Source organism: Melospiza georgiana, chromosome 17 (assembly GCF_028018845.1).
Source record: "Melospiza georgiana isolate bMelGeo1 chromosome 17, bMelGeo1.pri, whole genome shotgun sequence".
Taxonomy (NCBI): domain Eukaryota; kingdom Metazoa; phylum Chordata; class Aves; order Passeriformes; family Passerellidae; genus Melospiza; species Melospiza georgiana.
This window is the reverse complement of record NC_080446.1, coordinates 8,291,094-8,305,752: the sequence shown is the minus strand read 5'-3', so window position 1 is coordinate 8,305,752 and position 14,659 is coordinate 8,291,094. Positions and strand designations below refer to the sequence as shown.

The following is a 14,659-nucleotide window of genomic DNA, read 5'->3' as shown; positions in this document are numbered from 1 at the left end:
CCTCAGGTGAGGTGACAAACAGCTGCAGTGCAGCAGAATAAATTAATTCTACAATTATGTCCACGCATATGACCCACTGAAAAATAGACTTGTGAGCTTGTATCCAGAATCAGAATACCTGTAAGGCACTGAAGACATGAATTCATTATTTGAACTTAACCCTTCCTGAAGTACCTGGCTAACACCAGGAGGGCAAAATCCTGGGTCCCTGTGTAATATCACATGAAGGTAAAAACCAGAACTGAATCAGAACGCTCACAGGAACAAAGCACGACTGAGGAAACTGATTTACATGTTTGGTTTGCAGAGCTGTTTCACCAACTTAGTACTTACCTACTCCATCTTTCAAAATTCCACAATCCCAAAATTTACTTCTAGGGCATTTCAAGACTTCAAGAATTCTGCTAATTCCTTTCATCCATCTATCTCCCTAGAGAGGGATGGTCAGTGAGGAGGTGATGTGAAGGCAGCAAGAGAGAAGCCCTAGTAAATCCTAAATCCTAAAGATCACGAGAAAACCTTGCCAGCAATTCACTTGAGAGAGACTGAGTGGTGAAGAGCAGCAATGTTCATGTAATTGCAACCTTTAGAAACTTACCTACTGTTTAGACACATTCATTTTTACAGTTCAGCTGAGAAAAAAAATATCTTTTAACTACTTCCTTTCATCAACAAGAAACAATAATGGAAACTTTCTTTTACAAGATAAAAAACCCAGTAAATCTGATAAAACAATAATTACATGAGTGCCTCATTTAAAGACCTTTGCTCATTTAAAGTCACATACAAGCACATTTGTTTATACTATGCTGCACTGACACCACCATAATTTTTTCAGCTGTAAGAATATTAGGTTTTCAAACATCTGAACTAACCAAGGTTAAGATTCAGAATGCTTCCTGGCGTGGAAGTTCTTTCTTGCTTAGCAGAAATTGGCGTTGATGCTTGAGGAGAGAAAGGTTTGGGGCTGCCTGACAAGCTCCCTGATTGACCTGTTCTTGTTGGTGCTGGAGAAGCTGAAAAAGTAGAAAATTAATAAAGACAGATTTAAAACCAGAACATCTACTCATGAAAATTATGGTTTTTTATTTATTTCCACTCTGCATTCACTTTAATAGTTACAACTATTTCTGGTATTTAAATTGAACGGGTTTAGTCCCTTTTCAAGATTATTCATCCCTCCTCAATGTGACAGAAAGAACAGTTCTTTCTTATCTGTGATAGTGAAAGTTAAATGCATCTCTTTTTTAAAAATTTCTTCATAAACAGCCATAGTCATAGCATAGTCCATGATAGTCATAGACTATCTTTTAATGATAGCCATAACACAGCCTATCATTAAAAAGTACATGGAATAAAACTAGTCCATTTCCAAAGCTCTGTACCTCTTTTCTTTTTTACCTGTATTTTTCTCAATGAAGTCCATGGATTCTTCACTGGCACTAAAATGACTGGAAGTTGCTTTTTTCTCTGCATCCTGTTCAACATCAGAGCCAGTGTGAACGGAGGAGTTTGTACTCATTGGTGACCGTGGCATATCTGTCAGTGAAATCCTGCGACCTGTGCTACTGCCCAGCATGGACTTGCTCATCAGGATCTTGGGTGATGCTGTCATATCAAAATTTAGTTTGATTTTCTCTTGTTTGTCTGTCTTTGCAGTTCCAGCAGCTGGGTTTGCAGGGTCTAACAACATTTGGTATTGATTGTTGGGAGTATATGGTGTCCGGAAAGGTGCATAATTAAATACTCCAAATTTTCTACGAATGTTATCAACATAAACCTCCATTTCTTGCATTGCACTATTGAAGATGCTTTTAGTCTTTTTCACAGAAAAAGGAATTTCTTTAGACATGAGGTAGCAATTATTTATTGGAACCCAGGCCCTATATATAAAACAGAAAAATAAAAAGATAATATAACTACATTTCATACTGTGAATTGACATTGCCAGCTTTTATGCAAATACTAATATATTTTTGCCTGTTCATAAAGATATGAGTAGCTAGACAATTTTAAAGAACCATAATTACATTCTTTTAATATTTCAGTGCTTAGTTTTGTAAGTAAGCAAGTTGCATGCCTTGGATAATCAGTGGCTTATTTTATTTTACCCAGTAGCAATAAAACATGACTTAACACTGGCCAAATGACAAAATATTCCTAATTGGAACAGTCTATGTATCTGCAATACAGCCATTGCTAAACAGTCTATCTGTCATAGCACAAAAATGTAAAAAGTAGGTAAGGAAATGAATACTTCACAAGTACCTTCTTAGAAATATTTTATACCCCAGGCCAGGTTGGCCAAATTCCTCAGTGCCAGGAAAAGTTCCATCAGCAAGTACTGGAGAGATTTTATTTATCATGAAATGAAGCAGACCCTGAAATTGCCTCCCAAGACCCTAAACCAACAGGAACTTTGACTTAATTATTCCATGGCCTTGTATATTTGAGTTTTTTACACATTATTACAGATTTATATTTCTAATTCATGACAAATCAACCTGTATACATTATGGCTGTGTCCATCTAAGCAGAGGATTCACAATTACAGAGAACTCCCTTCAGAGCAAAACTGGCATTTTCAACACAGGTTATATTTCTGTATTTTTAAACCTACAGGTGTGTACTTATTCCCATAATGTTTAGACAACATAAATGCCTTCATTGGTTCCTTCCACCTTTAAGAACTGCAGTTCTTCCCAGCACAACACCAGACACAGGAATTAAGCTGCACACCCATCAGATTATGGATTTATCTTACAATCATGTAAGGAACTAAAACTGTGTTTGCTACAGTATTACAGTTTTTGTTAGAGTCAAGTTTCTAAAGACAGGATCCAAAAACTTGCAAGCACACAAAATTTCAACATAAATTTCTTAAGTACAGCCAAAGACATCCTTTTGTTCAACTCCCACCTGTCATGTTGGCCAAAGAAACGGGCATCAACTTGCCCATCTTTATCCCTCAGTGCTTTAGCAGGCCAGAATGGAAAGCCTTTGAGTTTAGCCCAGACCAAAGGGTGGGGATTGCTCTAGAGGAAGAGGCAAAATACACAGTAAGAAAATGTAAGCAGTACTAGCTTCAAATCTGCTAATAAACATGATTTTTTTAAATTGTATGGATTACTTAGATTTAAGGCATTTGCCATATACAAAATTCCATTTTAATATAAACAAAATAAACCCTAAGAGGACAAAATGATAAAATTATATTAAAAACACTTGCTAAACTTTACACATCCTTAACTAAACCACTAGTAATTGCACTTCTTTACTAATTTATTTTTTATTTTCCCCCTCCAAATATATAGCACAATGTAAGTTAGGCTATAGCCAATCTTTGAAATGCTGTAATTTTTACTAAGGCTTGTGTCTTGGCAGATCATAAGACACTAAAAAGTCCTTGACTTAGGGTAAGCACTACTTAGCAACAACCAAAACATCAGTGTGTCATCAACATTATTTTCATACTAAATAAAAATACAGCACTGTTCCAGCTGCTAAGAAGAAAAGGAACTCTTATTCCAGCTGAAACCAGGACAGTCCAAGAAAGAACTTGATGGATTACACACTTCTATTCGAGACTTTTAAGGTGTCTTCCCAAATTTTATTCAATATTAAACAGGAAACAGACAACCTATCAATAGATCATGAAAGAAAAAGCAAGTCTCAACTGATGCACATCTGCAGAAAAAGATGTTCACATTTCAGATATCCTCCAAGCACTGAGGGTACCACACATAAGCACTGCTGGCACAAGGCAGTTACCTTATATTTGAGGACAAAGAACTTGTGAACTGGTTGCTGACAGCCTTTACAATTATTCCTGACTGGATTGGTCCTTTTGTGAAAACCTGCAATCTTACAGCTAAGTAATTTGAGACAGTCTGACTCCACAAGGATGATATGCCAGCACAAGCTGCTTGGTAAACAAACTACAGCAGCTTTCCTTGACTAAGGAACCACCACAGGCTTAAAACAAAGAGTGGATAACAGTCAAATGAGAACTGCTAGTTTAATGTAGTAGCTAGACTACCATAATTCTCAACTTACACAAGGCTCACAAAACCAATTCTCGCGTTTTTGGCAAGCAGCTAAATAACATTCCGGACATACTTCAATTTCATTCATCTGGAAAGAAAAAGGTAAGTTATTGGAGAGATTAAACAGTATCCAAAGGATGGTCATTTGCATTTATACAGAGGAAAATCATATTGTTACAGTAAGAGAACATCTATGCATCAGAAGATGTTGGTCTCTTTTTCCAGCTCCAAATATTTATTAACAGGATAGATGCCTTTGAGCAGAATCTATAAATCCACTTTCTCTTCTTCCCTCCCCACAAGGCTTAATTATAAATAGAATATCCTTGTGGAAGACATATAAGCAATTCTTTTGCCCAAATGCCATTCTGTAGGCTATAGATATGCATACCTCAATGTAAGGAAACCTACAAAAATTATAAATCTGCAATACACATCTTGGAAAATATGTATTAAGTCAGTCACTCACAAATACATGACATGGGACACTAAACTGACAGAACAATTAATTTAATTGGGGCACTCATACCTCATGCTCACAGATCTTGATGATGACTTTTGCTGTTTGTGTCAATTTGTGATTTCCTGAGGAAACAATAAAATGCTTTAAACCAAGAAAATTGTTACAGCAGAACTATGATAAAATCAACAGTTTTCAGATATAAAAGTCATCTGTAAAAACAAAAGAGAATATCTAAAAAAACTATGTAAAAACATATGCATGAACTACATGCTTGCAAAAGCAGAACATCAGCACTTTCTTATTAATGTAACATTTAATAATCTTTAAATGCTCCTTTTTGAAACCTGTTGTATCCTTCCCACCACTGACACACTCTTTCAATGAGGGATTTGCTGTCTGATCTTCTCAATTATGTCTCAATTAAGTGCTGTATGATGCAAAACATTAAAGTAATTCAGGGGTTGGAACTAGATGAGGCAGATTGGATCAGATCATTTAAGACCTAAACCATTGCATGATTCTACCTCATTAGAAATGTTTTCTCTAAGGTGGAATGAGTAAGTGACAGGACAGGTTGTATCTGGCCCTATAGTTTTATTTATTCCACTTACTAAAAAAACTTGTTGCTTTTAGGCACTATGGTTATTAACAGGAAGGCACTTTCAGTGTAGAAGTCCACAAATTGCTCCATGACTTTAACTATGTCAAAGTTTCATATCTGAGGATGTAAGTACACATTAACACCTACCCCCATTGTAAATAATGCAGTTGTGCAAAATCCATTTGGCATCAGCCAAAAATGCTTCAGTGCAACCGTACATTTTCTTTTTAACATTCTGGAAACAAGAAATTAAAAATGTATCAGGAAACAGAAATCAGTAAAAAGTGACAGCTTCTTCCTGAGTGCTGTGTTCTATCAGTCATACAATAAATAAAACTGACCCCTGGAGGTGTTCAAGGCCAGGCTGGACAGAGCTCTGAGCAACCTGGTCCTGTGGAAGCTGTCCTTGTCCACAGCATGGGGCTGGAAGGAGGTGAGCTTAAAGATTCTTCCAACCCAAACCAGTCTGTGATTCCATTATATTTGTTTACTGCAGAATTATGATTCTAAATGCTTAAGAATCTCTCAAATTCAAGGTGCCTTTTGACTGCCCTGAAAATGTACGAACTGTCAAAATTAAACCTAAATAGTGAATTATTTAGATCAACATCTCAAACATTTCCAAAAAAACATGTTTCCTAATGTTTCTGCAGAAAAGTCTTTGGTTTCTTCTACTGATATATTATCACCCCACAGCAAGACCCAGAAAAAATACTGGTCACAGTACATTAGACAATATGTTTGATATTAGAGTCTACCTAGTGGGTAAAGCAATTTGATTAAATAAAATTAGTCCCATGTTTTTTTTACCATAAAGGCATCAGCCTCCTTTGTAAGGACACAGAGAATGAAAAGTTGTCTCTTCACCAGGTCTTGACAGAACAAAGCTCTGCAATGCTTCACTCTTCATTAAGCAATGGAGAGTTTCTTCATTATATGTACTTTCAAATTACTATTGAACTGAGAATGAAAGTTCCATTATCCACCTCTTGACAGTTTCTTTTTTCTTCTACACCTCAGGTGCAGTGGAGATTACAGTATTTGTTGAATGATCAGTAAAATGAGTCAGGAATGACCCCTGGATATACATCAAATGGTCCCTAATTAATGAACCAGTGATCCATAATGATCAAATGAACCATAATACAACATAATGATCAAATTAAAATCCTGCTTTAAGAAGTCCCTTCTGGAGATCATTCATGGAATCAGATGAATTTAATAGAAGGAAATCAGCAGTGTAAGCTTGTCTTATTCACACTATTTTTTCCTGAGCATTTGTTACTGGCTCAGACAAAGCAGAGAAGTTCAGTTAACATATGATTGGTTTTAAGCTGTAAATGAACTCATTTTCTTAATAACCAAGAAACCACCACATCCATCAAAATAATTTCAAACAACCTCTCTCCTCCTGCCATCAAACATTTTAGAAATGTTACAGATAGCAATCAAACTCAAGGACCTTCCTCAGCTAGCTTCATACAAACCTTCTCTAATGTACAAAGGTCCATTGGATGAAAGATATATTCTGCATAATCTGGGTGTTGATCCAGTGAAACTGGCTTTTGAAATGGCTCTGTCTGTTAGGGGAAAAAATAACCACACTGGTTACTAATACTGAACAGTTTCATCAATGACACAACACTCATTTTCTGTGCTATCAGACAAAATTCTTCAAAAGATAATTATAAAATGTTGTGAGGTAATAAATTAATAGTAGAACAACAGGAACTAAAGGGTCTCATTTAGCTGATTTTTCATATGCTGGACATGATGAATTGCAAAAATCACAAAAACTGAGGGATTTGTAAAAGGTACTGTTGTGATTTACAACAAACAATGGTACATGTTTTAGACACACTGAAGGAATTTCCTCAGCATTTTAAAAGTATGTGATACAACCAACTTCTGTGGTAAGAACACTTGCTAATAACAGATAGAAGCTACATTTTCAACACATATAATCAATAATGCAACAGTGTCAGTGCCTAGGGCTGTCTATATAAATATATTGGGAAGAGATCATGCCTCCACATTCCCCTTTTATGTCTGATACAGCATTGTCTACTTTCAGAGAGTGAGAAATCACCACCTTCCACTGGAAAACCACACTGTACTTTCATTACACCTACTGAAAATACATCCAGAGGTTACATCACAAAAGTACAGTTTAAATGCACTCCAGAACAGTCTGTACAACCTAAACTAATCTGTCTGTGCTAGACAGGTGGCACATAGAACAGAAGCTGCCACAAACAATCTGATAAACCAAACATTCATCATCCACTAAAGAAAGCAAACTCCACATTATGACAAACACATGATCCAAGTATTTAAAGAAGAAAACAACAAAAATGTCCTTACCCCTGGCTGTTTCATCTTCTGTAGTGCAAACTTCAGTAGATATGATAGCTGTTCGATGGTGAGCATTGTCATTGCTTTACTCTGTGTTTCTATGCATTCTGCAACTGTGATTTTCTAAAAGTTCAGATTAAAGAAACACTTTGTCAGCAAACATTTCTAGATAAACACTTCTCCACTGACACATTCTACCAATCAAATGAAATATAATAGCTATTCTATGAGAAACAAAACATTTCTGATAATGTAATATAAGTACTTCAGATGCCTGTTTTACCTGGGTTTTGGCCTGTGTATGTTATCAAAAAAGAAGAAAAAAGGAAAAAGAGCAGAAAATTATCCAGCATCTTCAAGATCACACAAAATGAATATGTGAATACATAAAATTCCCAAATACAATATGGGTTCAGAGCAATGTGAGCAAGTGAGAAGGTCACCTGGGCTCTAATAAAATAAGTGATCAGAGGAAAACATGCCATAAACCAATTTGCTTTCATTACAGATATCTGGATGCCAAGTATTCTCTCCCCAGAAATCACTGGAGAAAAATGATTAAATTCTTCCACGGTAACAAAATACCCACTTGTTTATGTAGACCCTATAGTGCATTTTTTTTCTGCACTGTTTAAAAGCTGATCAGCCCATAAGAAGCACAAGTTAAACTAGTGAAAACTTCAGAATGATTTCAGAATTACTGGTGCCTGATGAAGAGATCACTCTTTGAAATGGTGCTTCTCTAGAGCTGGAGACACAAATCAAGTTGGAGACTCATGGTAAGAAGGCAAACACAAGGCAGGTAACACACAGGGAAAAAGTGGTGAAGCACAGCCAAGGATGCCTCCTCTTCTGCACAAATTTTTCTGGTACCTTGACCAAGAGGCAACAGGAATAAACCAGAAACATTTCAGAACACAGAAAAAGCTGCTTAAATCTCAAAACCAAGCAAGAAATCCACTCCTTATATCAAACTAACCTCACATTCTGGGCAAAACCAATCCCCCTCTGGTTCGGCTGTCAGTTTCAGACACTTAGCATGATAAACCCGAGGACAGAGTTCACAGCAGAGGACTTGGCCTTCCCGATGACAAACCCAGCAATAGAAATCATTCCGTCCATCCTGTGGTACAACATCAACAGGGTCTGTGGTGAGTGGCTGCTTCATATAGTAAAACGGACCATGTCTTAGTTCTGACTGAAATGTAGGCAAGAAAAACAGGTTTGGTTTCAAAACAAATTTGCATTTTTTCAAATCATAATAGTCATCATATATAAGCAAACAGCAATTTACAGAGTTTGATTAACATTTATGCAAGCACAGTATCTTAGTCATTGCACAAAATCATTCATAAAGAAGTTTACTGCTTATTCAGATGCTGAATGACAATTTGCACTCAAGACCAGAAATAAATGTTTTGTGGCAAGTGAAGGCATTGAGTGCAAGACATGCAATCCAACAAGAGCCAGCAAACACTTTCAGCTTCAAGAAAGTAGAATTGCTATAGAAGCTATTAGGCCCTCTAAACTCAGAATTTCACGGGGCCGTGCAAGCTAAATACTGAGATATTTAGTGGTGCCTAAACCTGGGAAAACTGAAGAGGTTAGTCCTGAAACAAGAAGTTGAACACCATGCAAATCTGTGCTAGTTTGCAGCAATTTGTAGCTTTGTACCATGAAGCAAGCCAATGCTGATTTTGATTAATAAGGCAAACTGTAGAGAAGGATGACAAAGGAGCAAATTCACATCCTGAGCAGCCATCTCCACTACAGGAGAGATTTCATTCACCACCTAAATTGCATATCACAATTTGAGACACACATCTGTACCAGTTTGCCTGCACTAGAAACCAGTACTAACTTTGTAATCTGCATGAACTGGTCTTTGCCTTGAGCCTGACAGCTCAAAGATGACACAGCTGATGCCAAAACACAAGAAGTGAAGAGCCTGGGATGGCTTAAATGGGTCTAGAGTGACCTAAAGCTTGTTATATCAGCTCTGAAGAACTGCCAGCAGGGAAAACTATTTATTTTCTTTTTATTTTTTAATAAAAAGAAAAAAAATTATTTATTAATGGCAAGGGAACTCAATTTATTAATGACAAGGGTACTCAAATTCTCTGTTTGGTATTCATTATAGAGGTGGTTTGCTGAGGAGGGAAGTAGCCTTGAGATTTTAGACAGCTCATTTAATGTGATTTTTTTGTTTAATGTAAAACCACTTGCTTGTGACTTCACTTGTAATTATCCAAACACTTGTAGTCTGAAGAACCATTTTGTTTTATTCTCAGGTCATTTTTCAAGTGTCCTACACCATTTACAAATCTGCAGCTTCTGAGACTCTTGAGCTGACACACGCCCATGTAATTCACAGGACAGGGCAACAAAACGTGTTCTGTAACTTTGAGGCATCCTGAACAAAATCAGTCACATGGGACACAAATAATGTCCCCAGAAAGCACCAGCATGCCACTTTGAACCATGGTATTTCTAGATACCTAAAGTTACAAAGGAGGTGTAATTATCTGCAGGAGTAAGGGATCTTCAAGGTAGAAGCCACAACCCACCTGAAGATGTTGCATCTCAAAAAAACCCCCAGATTATCTAACATTATACAATATTTTAGGCAAAGAAAGGATGTTATTCATAAACACTGTGCCACCTAAAATTTCATGTGATTTTGTGCCAGTTTTGGTGGCTTTCAATTTCTATTCTACAGATGATAAAGCCCAGAGACACTTTGTTCCCACCACAGAAATGGGCAAAGTGTTACTTCTGTACTTTCTATACACACACATTTAATGACACAACATGACAAGAGTTTCAGAAGGATGGTTCTGTGAGATCTTGTGGAATAAGTGGGACAGAATAAGGATTTCAGTCTATTTCAAACTAATTACTACAACAAGCATTTAAACAAAGAAACCAGAGTGAGGAAGGGAGAGTTGTAATTTCCAATGCTGAAACATTTTGTTTGCAGCTCAGTGCACCACAGCTGTGAGACCATCTCAGTCTTGTACACATGGACAGGCAGCTGTGGGGCACTTCCTCCACCGCAGATAAAGGAAATTACCAGAGGAATTTAATATATATTCTGACTTTGAAGTGGATGTAAGTAGTATATCCACACTAACTTTGTAAGATCCAAAGTTCTGCTTTGAGAAAAAAGTTTCTGCTTTTCACAAACATAAAACCTGTGAAAGTTCCACAGAAATCATAACATCCAAACTGAAGAGAAGTCAATTTTTGCTGGCAAATGAGATGAATTTGGTTTCTGTTCAAAGATGCTTTCATCATTTAGACATCTATCATCTTATTTTGCCTAAGCCAAGTTTAAGAACCAAAACAAAAAAGGGTTTAGAGACTCAACAGAGACCCAAAGAACAAAACTAAAAGACTGAAAATGAATGATTCAACTGCATCAAGGGACCTTTTCACTTGTCCTAGTCAGAGCAATATGTTTTAAGAGTAAAATTTTAACAGTTATTAAAGTTCAAGTTCAACTAGGTGGTAGCTTGTTTTAAAGGCATTATTGAAGCTATTAAGACCTGTAGAATGACAAAGGAAACTGAAGAAAACAAACATCAGTACTGCAGTGCTGTTTTGGAGAGAAAAAGATCACTATTTATATTCAATTTAAATTACTATTGAAACTAGTAGTAAAACAAGCTGACAACTTTAATTACATTATAACTGTCCAATTAAATGTCGGAAGTTCCTGATTTTTCGCCTTAGTTACATTCTACAATTTCTTAATTCTTTGTTTGATTTTTAGAACTTTAAATACTTGATGGCAACATTCTGAAGATCTGTGACTGCACCCACAACATGTAATACAAAGTTTTGTGCAACTGTAACTTTAGTAATGGTATCTTGAAATGTTCAAGCACTATAAAGCACTTTGCAATGTAGAATAGTAAGTTAGAGGTTTCCAGGGAGGTTGTCATACCTCAAAACAGATTTATCAGTCAATCAGAACCACAGCTATCAGCTACATCATACTCAAACTCACCCTGAGAGCAAAACTAGAACCTGCATGCTCAGCTCACATCTGCTCAGCAGTAAAAGAATCTTTAAAAGCAGCTCCTGCTACCACAGAGAGCAGAGTTTGAACCTATTTAGACACAACAATCTTCAGGCATGCCCACTTCAAATCTGACATGCAAGACAACATTAAATGAAAAGCAGCTTGTAAAAGCTAAACAGAACTAAACAGATGATATTTTCTTGCTAACTTGAAATAAGCACAGCAAAATAAGCAAGTCTGATAGGTTTTCTTCATTAGATACACAACTTTATTCTATCCTGCACAGGTCTGAGATACCTGGAAAACAGAAAAGTATTTACCAAGGGGAATAGGGGAATTTATCAAGTTCAACAACTGCAACTGTGTTTTCAAATATATTTTTAAATTCAGGAAGAAAAGGTGGAAATTAATACCCAAGGATTCAATTCCACTGTTTGCAAAATTATCTCTGCACTGCACAGTTATAAGCTCAGATGTCAGAGGGCAGTATCTGCCCAGAAAATGTCCAAGATGTAAAGGAATAAACCCAGGCTGCAGTGAAGCTCAGCAAATGCCAAACTGACCCCAGGGCACCTCCACATGATACAGTTACATCTCCTGATTATCCTGAAATAAAATACAATTTATACTGAGTTTTAAGGCCTGATTTATTAACAGCTTTTGTTCCAGGACAACTGCAGTGAGTAGGAAGTTCATTTTTGTTCTTCACCAATGCTATTGTACCAGGATAATGTGGATGCTCTTATGCCAGGCGAAAGTGCTTTGAACACTCAGAACTTAATCCTGTGTTTATATAGCACTGGCAAAAAACCCCGTGACACAAAAACGCATTTTGAAAAATACACAGAACATCAGGTGTGAAGTAATTTCAGTAAGGCTGAAGACTGCTTTCATGTAATCTACTCCAAGATGATACAGATGCTTTACCACATTTGCTATTCAATACAATTCATATAATTCTTTTCTTTCATGTGCATCATATAATGAATCAGAAATTGTTAAAGTCTTGTGGAGACAAGTTCTAAGAAGGACAACAAATGCTATCAATTCAGCATTCAGAAGACACTAAAAATAAGGTTATGAGCATAAAGACTGAAAAGTCACTGTGACTCTTTGATTTAACTAGTTTGGTAGGAGTGTACACTGCCTGGAAACTCCAAGGTGGAGCTGACTAAAGGACAGTAGGAAAGGACTGCAAGCAGATGAGGAACTTCACTGACATTATGAGACCTTTCTTAATCTAGGTTATCACGCTACTGAACATTTCCTGTTAATAGTTTTAGTTAAAAAAACAGCTATTGTTGGTTTTGTTATTGTTATAATTATTCATAATAATTCTGTTCCAAATTGCATTTATTGGTTATATATCTTATTACCTTTATGAAATCACCAAGCAGTACACAGGTAGTCTTTTTTCAACAGATGTAAAACAATAATCAAAAAGCATTCAAATCGAAATTATAATACCAACTCCTACCCCCACTGCATTCAAAAATTAATATCCATCCCTTAGGAGTACAAAAATGGAGTTTCCTTGAAGAAGACTGAGCTTCTGCTCAGCTATCTCTACACCCTCTATTTCATATTCTAGCACAATAAAACCATGGCTCCTCTTACCTGCTCTTTATTATTACTGTTCAATAGACCAGGCTTCTTTTTCTTTTTTATAGGACTTGTTGATGCATCTTGAGGTGAGTGGCCATTGGAGGAATGTGGAGGGCTGGGAAATTTCCTTTTTTGTGCTGCACGTTCAGCAGAGCCAGGATCTGTAACAGATACAAACAGCATGGGTAAAGACTGCAAACTGATGAAAAATATTCCAAAAATGGTATGGTTTGTCATTCATACTCTTCAAAGGTTTTTATTTCATGTTTTTACAATAAAGGTATTTGGAACTTCATTCCTTCAGAACAAAATTTCAGTAATCCCTAAAGAATACAAAATGCTCAGCTCAATTAAAAAGAACTTACTGCTATTTTTCAAAAGAAACAAATACACAAGCAGCTGCAAAGGACAGTCATAGAACAGTGATGATTCTGACAAAATACAAGTGAAATTTCATCAGAGTTGGGTCAACAAGTTTAATTTTTCCCTAAGCCTTTAATTCATGCAACAAAACATAACTATACATAGAACCACAGGGATCAGAATTAAACAAGAGAAACAACTGAACCATCCCCCTAATATTTAATTGCACAGAAAAAATTAAAAACTGCAGTGGTTTTGGCTACTTTCTAAACAAATCTATGGAAAATATTGTGCTATATGATGACTTCTGATTGACCAAAAGCTTGGTTAACATGTGTCAAGATAATACTTAGGAAAATTATAAATAAACATGAAAAACACATAAAAATATAGGTGGAGGGACATATAACTAAAAGAGAGAAAACAAATGTATGAGTGTTTGCCCATCCTGTGTTTTACTACCCTAGAATAGCTACACCAGGCTAACAACATCTGGAATTTCAACAATTCTAGAAGTGTCTGCCACTAATTCTGTAGGCACAGCAGATATATTACTGTCAGCTCTCAGAGAAACTCTTCTGTTGACATAAGCCATAAAATGCTGGCAAAATGTAGTAAACTGGTTTAAATAAACAAACAAAAAAACCTGTCATGTTTTGAGCTTTGCCACTAAAACCTGTGACTTTTTTCCCTTCCCACACACCCTTCTCTTTTACACATACTGGCAGCATTTAGCACCAGTTATCTGCTGACATGCCTTGGCTGAAATCAATCAATACAATGTGCCTGAGACCATTATTGTTACTTGCTGTGTTTGGATTCAAACAAATCTGCCTCCTGCTCCATTTAGCCTCAAAATTTAGATTGATTTGACAATACAAAGAGCTGCTATGTCACCTATATGTGTGAAAAATCCAATGTCTGTTTCCTCCCCTCCTTAAGCAATTAGGACAATAAAAATGCCAACACAGTACAAGTCTGCTGACAGCAAACTCAGAGGCTTTGTCAGTTTGGCTGATTATGCACAGAAGGTGGCAGAAGAACTCCTTGGGCTGGGAAATCTTCATATATCCCAAGAGAGATGTGTTAACCCAGCTATCCTGGAAGAAACTGCAGCATCAGTGTCAGCTAAACCAAAGCTCACAACTAAATCAAAATGATCAAACCTAAAACCAAACAAGCTCTGAATGCTATTGTTT

General features: G+C 36.4%; 1 protein-coding gene across 6 annotated transcripts in view; it reads right to left on the bottom strand.

Annotated features, from left to right (window-relative positions):
* ZMYND8 (zinc finger MYND-type containing 8) overlaps nucleotides 1-14,659 on the bottom strand; it is a 48,898-nt gene that overhangs the window by 14,958 nt on the left and 19,281 nt on the right. For 5 of the 6 annotated variants that reach the window (XM_058036026.1, XM_058036020.1, XM_058036023.1 and 2 more), the window contains exons 3-12: nucleotides 13,110-13,258; nucleotides 8,445-8,663; nucleotides 7,475-7,588; nucleotides 6,598-6,690; nucleotides 5,258-5,345; nucleotides 4,576-4,631; nucleotides 4,057-4,134; nucleotides 2,920-3,035; nucleotides 1,402-1,883; nucleotides 876-1,016 (exon numbers count right to left, since the gene is read on the bottom strand). In XM_058036026.1, the coding sequence (XP_057892009.1) occupies nucleotides 876-1,016; nucleotides 1,402-1,883; nucleotides 2,920-3,035; nucleotides 4,057-4,134; nucleotides 4,576-4,631; nucleotides 5,258-5,345; nucleotides 6,598-6,690; nucleotides 7,475-7,588; nucleotides 8,445-8,663; nucleotides 13,110-13,258 (1,536 nt within the window). The remainder of the gene's footprint in view (nucleotides 1-875; nucleotides 1,017-1,401; nucleotides 1,884-2,919; nucleotides 3,036-4,056; nucleotides 4,135-4,575; nucleotides 4,632-5,257; nucleotides 5,346-6,597; nucleotides 6,691-7,474; nucleotides 7,589-8,444; nucleotides 8,664-13,109; nucleotides 13,259-14,659) is intronic. The other variant, XM_058036025.1, reaches the window with a different exon arrangement.